The 11,416-nt window shown below is 35.7% G+C and overlaps 2 protein-coding genes across 2 annotated transcripts; both read right to left on the bottom strand.

Moving 5' to 3' along the window:
* Positions 1-7,348: 7,348 nt before the first annotated feature.
* On the bottom strand, positions 7,349-7,969 carry LOC132296202 (anthocyanin 5-aromatic acyltransferase-like). The gene has a single exon (XM_059794419.1). It carries the CDS (start codon positions 7,967-7,969, stop codon positions 7,349-7,351), a length of 621 nt encoding a protein of 206 aa, XP_059650402.1.
* A 35-nt stretch (positions 7,970-8,004) lies between these two features.
* Positions 8,005-8,736, bottom strand: LOC132296201 (phenolic glucoside malonyltransferase 1-like). The gene has a single exon (XM_059794418.1). It carries the CDS (start codon positions 8,734-8,736, stop codon positions 8,005-8,007), a length of 732 nt encoding a protein of 243 aa, XP_059650401.1.
* Between the last annotated feature and the right edge of the window lie 2,680 nt (positions 8,737-11,416).

The raw sequence follows: 11,416 nt of genomic DNA, 5'->3' as shown, positions 1-11,416 counted from the left end.
ATTTCATCTCTCTGTCCACCATTCGAACTTTTTCTCGGATCGTTCTAAGTTCCTTCGATCGATCTCAGTTCTATACTTAGAAATTTTTTGAACCTCTGCATATTTCATCTCTCTATCTATCGTTTGAAGCTGTTTGCAGGTTTTTAGTTCTTGGATCGATCAATATCCGATCAATCATTCTGCGATCGATCTGAGTTTTTCCTTCCTTTTGACTTTGACTTTTCAAATTTCAAAATTCAAATTTCATTAAAAAAAAAAAAAAATCCAAAAGATATTTAAATTTTCAAAACATTTCAAAAATATTTTGTCGTTTTGTAGGTTCAATTGATCTAAGCACCTTCATGATCGATCTTGCTTCGATCGATCTGATGAACCATGTGATCGATCACACATGTTGAGAACAGTTTTTTTTTTTTTTTTTTTTTTTTTAAAAAAAAGACCCAAGGGTCATTTGGATCGTTCACTTCATCGATCCAAAGCCCTTCTCTCTCCATCAAAGCTCCCCACTCGTCTTCCTCACCTCCGACAAGTTTCTGGCGAGCTCAAGCTTTAAATCTCCATCTCAGATCTTGCTCTCCTCTCTTTTCTCTCTCGGTCCTCTTCTCTCCTTCATTTGTGGTATGTTTTTAATTTTCTTTTCCATATTTGTTTTGTTTACATGATTGAACTTGTTGCCATGCTTAGATTAGAAGCTTTCCATGTTGATTTTCCTTCCATTTTGGGTTTGCACGCATGTGTATATATATGTATATATGTGTATATATAGTTTTATTTCTGAATTTGGTTCTGGGGCCACGTGCCGTTTTAAGTGACCATTAATGATTTGTTGAGGTGTATAGGGGGTCACAAGCCTTGAAGTGACCATTGGGATTCACACGTGTCTTCCACGTCACGAACGGGTGACTTTTCATTTCTCAACAGGTTCGATCGATCACACCAGTGCTTTGATCGATCAGGGCATGATCGATCCAATGTATGTTATGATTGATTTAACATGGATCAATCACATTTTTCCATAATCGTTCAAACTGCACTATTTTGCATATTGATACTCCTATACCCTCTTTTGTGTTCATGCTATTATATTTATGCCCGATGCCTGTGTTTTCCACATTGGTTGCATTCCTTGCCCATTATGTCTAACATGTTTCACACTTTTTGATCATTCACTGTTTATACTTGGCTGCATTACCACTTACATAGATAGGTTCATGTGTTCTATTCTGTGTTGTCTATCTTAATCTAACAAACATATTTCTATCTGTTATGCTTTCATTTTTGTATCTCATATACTATTTCCTATTACTGACTAAAATTGCAAGTGTTCTTTCTTTTTGCAGGCCATGACTAGGTTTAAGACCACAGCTAACCGGACTTATGACCACCGTGTGAGGCATCAGATAGAGGAGCCTGAGGAGCCAGCTCTTACTCAGTCTGAGCATTCCTCTTCTTCTTCTTCTTCTTCATCATCTCAAGAGAGTGAGCCCACACCACCTTCTTCACATGCTCCAGTGCCACCACCAGCACAGCCTGGCATTGTCCGAGACAGGGTGTCTCGAAAGTTTGCACGCCTTTAAATGGTGCATGAGTCTATTTTTGATGAGGATTTCTTTGCACGGTCGATCATGACCAAGTGGTCGTATGATGAGATCTACCGTCGTAACTTTCTCCCATCTTGGCCTTAGTGACTAATCTAGTCTACCCAAGACTTGTTCGGCATTTCTACCAAAACCTCAGGCCAACTCCAAGTAACCTGGCTAAGCTGCGGACCACCATTGATGGGCATCTCATCTGTATCACTGTTGAGACACTGTCGACAGCATCTCAGTGCCCACATACCTACCCTCTGGGCATTGATTATCTGATTTAAGAGCAGCCATCATTTGCAGATATAGCCACAGCTCTTTATGGCACCATTTCTACCGCCAACACTTATGTCACTCAGACCTACTTACCTAATAGCATATGGTTCTTTGACTCGGTTTTATTCTGAAATGTTTTTATGGTTGGGCACAATATCAAGCGACGGGCAGAATTCCTTACAACTTTATATGCCATCTATACAGGGCATTGATTTTCAATTCTTACACTCTACTGGAGTGTCATGATGAAGCTGTATGTTGATTTCAGCAACAAGAGTAAACCAAAGCGGCCCAAGTTCCTCCCATATGCACATTTAATTAGACAGCCTCTTCGGGACCAGCACTATCCATTTAAGCCAAAGGAGGACATTAAGACTGGGGCTTGCCATTACAGGAAGAAGGATTAGAATAAGAGCTATAACGCTCTTATTAAGAGTTTGAAGGTAGAGGCAGCCCAGGCGGCAGAGGATCTTGAGTCTAAGAAGGAGGCAGTAGTAGTAGAGGCACCGGCAGCAGAGAGAGCTCATATGGACATTGACCTAGAGCAGAAGCCTCCAATGGGTTCACCACATCCTTTCCAGGAGCTGAGTCACCACTCGCAAATCCAGGACAAGCATCAATCTTTTGATGACTCCAGTTCCCCCGTTGGGATGAACCAGTCATTCCTGACACTCAGGCTCGGACAGACAGCTTAAGGGAGCGTATCCAGACACTAGAGGATGCAGTCGTCTTCCTCAGAGCAGATGTGACCACTCTCTACACGGATGTCATGACAGTGCTGCAGGACATTTTTAGATATATCCGGGGTTCACGCCCTACCAGATCATCTTCATCTACCTGACCTCTCTCTCTATCTCATTTATACCTGTGTTTTTAAACTGCTACTTTGATACTCTTATTCCATTTTTGCGGCCAGTCTATTGGCCCGATTACTGTGATGTACCTTATACTATTTTTATATTTAGATATTATAGATGCTTTAATCTTCTAATTGATATATCTGTTAATGATTGACTCCATTATCTGGTGCATCCCAGTGACTTCAATGAAAGAATGCTGCCCATATTTTTTAGGACCATCCTTATCCCTCTCTCTCTATTTCATTTCCTATCCCACTTGCACTTACATGCCCACTGTGCACTATTACTATCCCATTTGTTATTTGATGAGGTTTTATTCCAGTGTCATCTTTTCAGGCTCACAGTTAATCCCAAGTTTGGGGGGTTTATACCACCCACTTCGGATACTTGTGTCCCGACCATTCATTGCCATAGCTATAATGTTATACTCTTTCCTTTTTCTTTTGTTCTCATTGCACATTGAGGACATTGTGCAATTTAAGTTTGGGGGGGGGGGTCATGTGTGTTACTTGTATTCAATTCAAGATTTTGAGCATGACTTGTGTATTTAAGGAATTTTTTATGACTGGTCCATCACAAGCTATGATTTTGATCTTTTGATCACTATATTACTTAGAATTTAAAAATTGCCTGACTTAAAAGTCCAATACTCCTTGTATGCCTTATGGATGCCATGTAGGAGTAAATTTTTCGAAAGATTGATATCTTGCTTGCACTTGTAGTCCACATCATCCTAATTTTGTGATTATTTTAAGATTCACTCTAGGATTCTAAACTAGCACAGATGCACACTAGTATTCATTTATGAGATACATGCTTTGTTGATTATTGATTTGCTTCTATCCCAATTAAACTAGTAGTGCATAGAAAGCTTTCATTCTTGATAAAGGTGGATAACAAACCCTTTTCACTAAGTATCCGGGATTCTAACCTCATCAAGCAATGACTTTCTCGCGCCAAAAAGTATAGGGCCCAAACTCTAGGTTAATAATTAAAAAAAAAAAAAGTTGTTGCAAAAGCAAATAAAAAAAGTGAGGACTTCTCCCAAAAGGTGAGAAGTGAGAAATGATTAGATGGAGGTTATTTTGATTTGTAGTCTAGTTGATTTGAATTTCTAAGTCTTTAGGGGTGTTAAACACCTAATACTTTAAAGCCGTCCGGTTTGGGAGTCATTGACCTAACGCTCGAGCTCATGGATCGCTAGAAAGCTTAATAAATTAACACATTGCATTATACTTCTATCTTTAATCCTTAGGATTAATAATAATAATAATAATAATAATAATAATCGAGTGAAAATAATAAACGTACCTAGTTGAATAAAGTTTTAATAAAAGGTTCATTCTTTGTCTTGATGATAGGTACTAGATTAAGGCCGGATGTGATCAGTTCTTTAGTTGGCTTAGATATCAACATATTTGATGTCGGTTCACTTAAAAAGGATTCTAGAGTTCTTTTAATTTGCATGATCATTGTCTTGATGTGTAAAGGACCATATTTGCTTACTTGATATTGAAATTTTGGGAAATTGCTTAGAAATGGTTAAAAAATTGCATATTAGAGGTAGTTTGCTCCTAATACTTATTTGGAATATTAGTGCCTCTTTAGTGAGAAAGAGCTTAATGTTTGTGGGTATCATTTCTGGAAACTCTCACGAGACTTCACTCGTCCACTAGGGGTAACCTAGGGGTTTAAAAGGCTTATTGCATACTAAATTCAATCGTGTTCCCTATGAAAGTGGCATTATCCATTTATTGCTTTCTAGTTCATAGTTGTATAATTGTTTATTTCTTTATTTTTTTCGTAGTTCATTGCTAGATACTAGCAATATTTATGTTTGTGGGCTTGATAAGCGCTGAAAAGTGCGCATTTAAACCCCTTAAGCTTGAATGTTATAGGACCTTATTATATCTTATTCCCCCGTTTTAGTCTAATTTCATGTTATTTCCCTTTTTAGGCACTTATCCCCAAAATAAGTCAATTAAGCTGAATTAGAGCATTAAAAGAAGTAATCTCAAGCTTAGTGAAAGAAAAGAGCAAAGTAGAACCAAAGTGGTGGAAAAAGCCTTCTATGATCAATCGAACCAAGCTACGATCGGTCACACTGTGATCGTTCCAACCATGCCATGATGGATCGAGCTTTTTGTCCTTATCTTTAAGAAAATTTCCCTTTCAATCGATCCAACCTTTCCTTCGATTGATTGAACCCTTTTGATCTTATCCTCGCCTACTACTTTTGTCCTTTTTTCAAAATTATCTCAGCCTTGCCCTTATCCAAAAAGTACTCTGCCATAGTTAAATTGATCCGAGCAACCTTGTGATTGATCGAACAGCCTCAAATTGCGTGAAAAACAGAGTTCAAGCCAAATTAAAGGTGTTCTTATGGTGCAATCATTTGGAGGTCCTAGTGCATAGGTCTGACTATTGGGTGTGACACTTGAACTACCTATATAAGGATTTTAAGCTATTTTTAGGAGAAGAGTCCAAGAGGAGGCTAGAGATTAGGGAAAGAAAAACACAATTTGGGAAAGTTCTTCCACTCATCTAGGGTTTCTACCAAGAGTATAAGAGGAGGCTAGAGATTAGGGAGAGCAAAACACAATTTGGAAAAGTTCATACACTCATTTAGGGTTTCTACCAAGAACATAAGAGGAGAAAGATGATTTCTACCATGGAGATAGCCCTTAAGGATTGGAGACAACATCAATGAGTAGCTAAACCGTTCTTTCGAGGCTAGAGATAGCTCTAAGCATGCCTCCTAGACTTTGATGTTTTGTAATTAATGAGGATTTTTGTTGTAATTCTTGTCTTGACATCTTATATATATAAATCTTGTTTCTACAATGATTTGTGTAGTTTAATACTTCCAATTGATCGTTTAGTTATATTCATATATCTATGTATATTATAATGAATGTTCATATGTTTATTTCTAGATTTTATGACATTGATGCATGTCTGTGTGTGTTAATATTATGAATCTAGTGATAGTCAAGGCATGATACTTAAATAGATTACTCTTGTGGTTTATTTGATGGTTCATATTTATTTCTTGATGGATTGTGCCACTTCCTTAGTTTAATTAGTTTAATTTTCATGTCACTAGCTTAGTTAGAGTGTAATTGTCTTACTTTTTTAGATAGGTGGACAATTCATACTTGTTGTTTGATGTTCGATGCTTATGAATGCAAGTAATACATTTCTCTAATTTAATAAGTGTACATTAATTGTGGACTTATGGAAGGATTAATGGCTTAATTTGATATGTTGTGCTTTTCACTAGATTGACTAGACAATGTATGCTTACTTGGCCATCCATGCTTGATATTCAATTAATGGCACGCACTTTCATTTACAACACATAATCCCCCTAATCCATCAAATATTGAATGTCTAGGAAGGTAATGCTTAGTGGTGAACTTTATGACCCAAGACTTCTCTCTCATATTCTCTACACCCCATTTGTTTTAGTTATTTTACATGACATTTATTTAGTTTAAAGTGTAGTATAATTCAACCATAAACCCTCTTTTGATCATTCGACCTACTAATTCAACATCGATTCCAAAAATACTGTTTCATTCCCCTTGGGACGATCCCTACTTACTCTAACTACATTAATAGTTAGTAGAGGTAGTGGCATTTTATAAATTCAAACTTGGTCACACTACATTTCACTTTACCATACCACTTTTGTGCTAACCTGGGTGCTTAACGACGGTACAATCAGAGATCGAAGCAGAGGACTTTATTCTTTATAAGGAATATTACAAAGAATTGTATTCCTTTTATTTATCATAAATCAATAAAATTTTGTTTTGTTCCTTATTTTGTTATTTATTTGCAGATTACAAAATTTGTGTGCACAATCCCACATAAATTGAACTCTATGTAGAGAAGAAAGAATATTCTGAAGGATGATTTGCGAATGAAATTGGCTGGACTCAATACTTTTGCATAAAAGAAATAAAGAATTTTTGTCCTCATCAAGGACCTTTTAATTTTACCTTCTGATACGTGATTCAAAATCCTCTCCACCACACTTCTAGCACTTTCAATGTTAAATTTTAAAAACAACTATTATAAAGATTAAATTTTAAACGTTTAATTTCACTGCTTTTGTACTACTATCTTGCAATAAACACAATATATATATAAATCTCTCTTTTTTTGAAATGGAGGTTAGAGTTCGAGTCCCCAAAAAGTATTATGTTGTGAATTGTACAGTTACTTGAATTTTTGGGGGAAAAAAAAAATTCTTACCAGTTGTATTGGTGGTAGAAATTTATGAAATTTCAAAATAATTGTGGTTAAATTGCACAGCACAGTGGTGTGACAGAATTAGGTTCATATTCTCACCATATGTCAAAAATCTATAACCACTTTTAGGGAATAGAAACTGCAGAAAAGTATAGGAAATAGAAGGTGCAGGAACGCGTATTTATGAAACCAGTTATATTGATACATCAACTCAGAAGCGAAGATGAGGATAGAAATGGAGAACATCCAACTAGGTACCATCAGCATTTATTTTTTCATAGGTACCATCAGCATTTATTTTTTTATTTTATGGAATTTAAAATGTGGGTTCATGCAACAGGTCATTGAAAGGAAATTATTAGAAGCTTACAAAAGCTTAAGGCCATGGACGAATATCGAAGCAAAAGCATCCATTGTGATCTTTGGGAAGGACACACCAACCTCCACAACTCCTTGCGAATCCTTGCACTCACTGATGGAGAAGGCCCCCGTAAGATCTGTGGAAACAATCTCGCTCTTCCGGGGTCTCCCCCACCCAAAATCCGGTTCGTAGAGGCCGATCTTGGGTGACCCTGCTAGCGACATCACTCGCTCCCATTTCAAACTTTTAAAACTCGAGAACCAAGTCTCGGAACCTTTCAACACTCCCTCCGGCTCGCCATTGTGAAGCCTTGTGGCAATGGCCTCTCCAAAAGACTCTGCTGCTACAAAAAACCCTTCTTTTTCTTCCATTAGTTGACCATGTCTTGCCGTCGCAGTACAAATAGCTAAGCAATTACCAAAATAAGTTGCGGGTATGGGCGGATCCAAACGTTCTCGACAATCTGCCAGGAAAACGAAGTGATCCAATTCATCATCTTCGTCATCCTCGTCCGCCCTAGTGGTTGCCCGTGATTTTAAAATACAAACCCACATGTAAGCACATGTTACCGTGAATGTCGATACATGTAATGGTACTGTCGAATGTTGTCGTTGACGGCGGGCCATAACCGATTCCTTGAGTCGTTGAACATCAGTTTTGGTTATGACGAATGTGGCTCGAACATTATCAGTAGTTTTACTCTGGTTTTCAAATTTATTACTATCACAAACTTGGCTCTATCTAGCCCAATGGGGTCTTTTATCATAGTCCTGTCGCAAAATGTGAGGTTCCCATTAGCTAAAAATGGCGCATCGCTGCCAAATTTGGTGATGGAAGCCCATGACTTGATGAAACCGTTGAAGGCCTTACCGTCCGCCAGAACATGGAGGTAGGCGAACCCGAAACAAATGCCGGACTCGGGGAATAGGGTGACCTGAATGGCTCCAAGTGGGACTACTTGTATTGTGCCGGAATCCGACACGTTGGTGTTATAAGCCTCTGGCATCTGAGGGATGAGGGGATGAAATTGATCGGCATTTCGTCCTTGATTTCCGGTTAGGTAATGGAAATCGTCACCTGACTCGGCAAAGGTCAGGTGAACGGAGTCACCGTCTAAGTAACGAATTTCGGGCTTGCTAGAATTTGATGAGGGAATTATCAGGTTAGCTGCGAGAGGGAAAAAGTGTTTGAGAGTGAGAGATAGTGTGTGTTTCAGATGAGGAATGAGGGACTCTGTGAAGTGGGGCTTAGAGTGATGGAACTCATAGAAGAGAAGCTTTTGGACGGGAGGTAGTGGTAGACACAGAAAGTCGAAAAAACTGAGTGGGAGAAACTGGTCGGCCACCGCACCCGGTGGTGGCGATACTCCGCAATTTTCGATCACGTTCACCATGTTGGCCGTAGCTATGTGTTGCATATTGCTGGCTTGAAAGAGTGGTGGGAGTAGGGATATTATTTATCTCTGGTAGGTTCATTCCACCTGTACTCTGTAGTGAAGCAAACCATCCGCAATAATATTGGTATAACAATTTTAATTTGAGTAATGATGCGGATAGGTCCCACTTTGAGTAAACGATTCAGTTGTGGACGAACATAGGTCCCACTTTGAATAAATGATTCAGTTGTGGACTAATAATTTTCAACCATACAACTAACATTACTTTCTCTCAAAAAAAAAAAAAAAATCTCTCAAAAAAATATAAAAAATAATAATTCCTTTTTCTATAGTTTGTTATGAATATTAAAAACAAGGGTATTGAATTTTGAATTGAAATAATTATTTAGAGACAATTAAAAAAAAAAAAATAGATATTGGTTTATATTATATTATAAGTAATGAGCCAATTTTGGTTTTTGACAATTGCTAAATAAGAACTCTCTTACACAAATTATCCCATTCTCCCATTGAAACCTAACTTCTTAATAACATAAAGTTTAATATTTTATTTATTTACTATATTGGTAGTGAATCAATTACCAAAATTTATTCATATTATGTTTGCAAAAATGTGATCTTTTATATATTTTTTTATTTTTATAAGTTCTATGTTGTGTTAAATTAGTAATATCACAAAAAATAGTACATAAATTTTTTAATATTTTATTTATTAAAAATTTATTCATATTATGTTTGCAAAAATGGGCCAATTTTGGTTTTTGACAATTGCTAAATAAGAACTCTCTTACACAAATTATCCCATTCTCCCATTGAAACCTAACTTCTTAATAACATAAAGTTTAATATTTTATTTATTTACTATTTTGGTAGTGAATCAATTACCAAAATTTATTCATATTATGTTTGTAAAAATGTGATCTTTTATATATTTTTTTATTTTTATAAGTTCTATGTTGTGTTAAATTAATAATATCACAAAAAATAGTACATAAATTTTTTAATTAAAATAAAATAACAATTATTTTGATACATCAATAAATTAAAAGGTGTCAAGACAACTAATTTGTCACAGACGGAAAAAGTGTTTGAGAGTGTGAGAGAGTGTGTGTTTCAGATGAGAAACGAAGGACTCTGTGAAGTGGGGCTTAGAGTGATGGAAATCGTAGAAGAGAACCTTTTGGACGGGAGTTACTGGTAGACACAGAAAGTCCAAAAAACTGAGTGGGAGAAACTGGTCGGCGACCGCACCTGGTGGTGGCGATAATCCGCAATTTTCGATCACGTTCACCATGTTGGCAGTAGAGATATTACATATCTCTGATGGTTCATTCCGTCTCACAGGTCTCTATAGGGAAGCAAACTCATCCACAATAATATTGGTATATTAATTTTTAATTTGAGTAATGATGCGGATAGGTCCCACTATGAGTAAATGATTCAGTTGTGGACAAACATAGGTCCCACATTGAATAAATGATTCAGTTGTGGACCAATAATTTTCAACCATACAATTAACATTCCTAACTTTCTCTCAAAAAAAAAAATGAATATTAAAAACAAGTGTATTGAATTTTGAATTGAAATAGTTATTTAGAGACCATTAAAAATTAAAAAAAAAAAAATAGATATTGGTTTATTTTATATTTTAAGTAATGGGCCAATTTTGGTTTTTGACAATTGCTAAATAAGAACTCGCTTACACAAATTATCCCGTGCTCTCATTGAAACCTAACTTCTTAATAACATGAAGTTTAATATTTTATTTATTTATTATATTGATAGTAACTTAATTACCAAAATTTATTCATATTGTGCTGTGCAAAGATGTGATCTTTTATATATATTTTTTATTTTTAAAAGTTCTATGTAATGTTAAATTAGTAATTTCATAAAAAATAGTACATGAATTTTTTAATTAAAATAAAATAACAATTATTTTGATACATCAATAAATTAAAAGGTGTCGATAACTAATTTGTCACGGCAAGAGTAATCAATTAGATGGACTCTCTCTCTCTCTCTCTCCTTCTTTTATAATGTTTCAATTCGACAATTCATTGATTTTAAAATCCATCCACAATTTTATCATTTTTCTATATTTATATAATATATACAGGCTTTCTATGCATTTAATATTATTTTGCAGCAATTCCAATGAGATAGACTATCATGATGCATCTGATGTTCTGGATACATTTACTACTAGTATTTTTTTTGCAGCAATTCCAATGAGATAGACTATCATGATGCATATGATGTTTTGGAAGATTAAAACATTTTATAGTCACTAAAGAATATTTTTAGTCCACATGGGACTGTTTGTGTCCGGTAATAAACGTATGGAATACTGCAAGAGACTCACAACATTATCAACCCAAAAAAATTACAATAAATCATTTTAATATGAATGCAACCTACCTATTCAAATTAATAGAATAAACAATGTTACTTTTGTTAGGAATATTTAATAAAAATTGGTTAATTAGGATTAATTTGACTGACTCTCAGGGTTGGTCAAATATTACATTGAAATACATTTCGCAAATTACTATCACTTGCGTTACAAATGTTTACTCTGTTTTTCACTCACATCCTAAAAGTTACTTTTCAGATTTGTCCGATCACTTTTGATATATAAAATGACATTACTACCCTTTTGACTTTGTGTTGATTT

Source organism: Cornus florida, unplaced genomic scaffold (genome assembly GCF_030987335.1).
Source record: "Cornus florida cultivar Cherokee Brave unplaced genomic scaffold, ASM3098733v1 CherokeeBrave_3.0.0_Hap2_Chr02, whole genome shotgun sequence".
Lineage (NCBI taxonomy): Eukaryota > Viridiplantae > Streptophyta > Magnoliopsida > Cornales > Cornaceae > Cornus > Cornus florida.
Note: the sequence above shows the minus strand (reverse complement) of the source record. Positions and strands in the feature narration are given on the sequence as shown.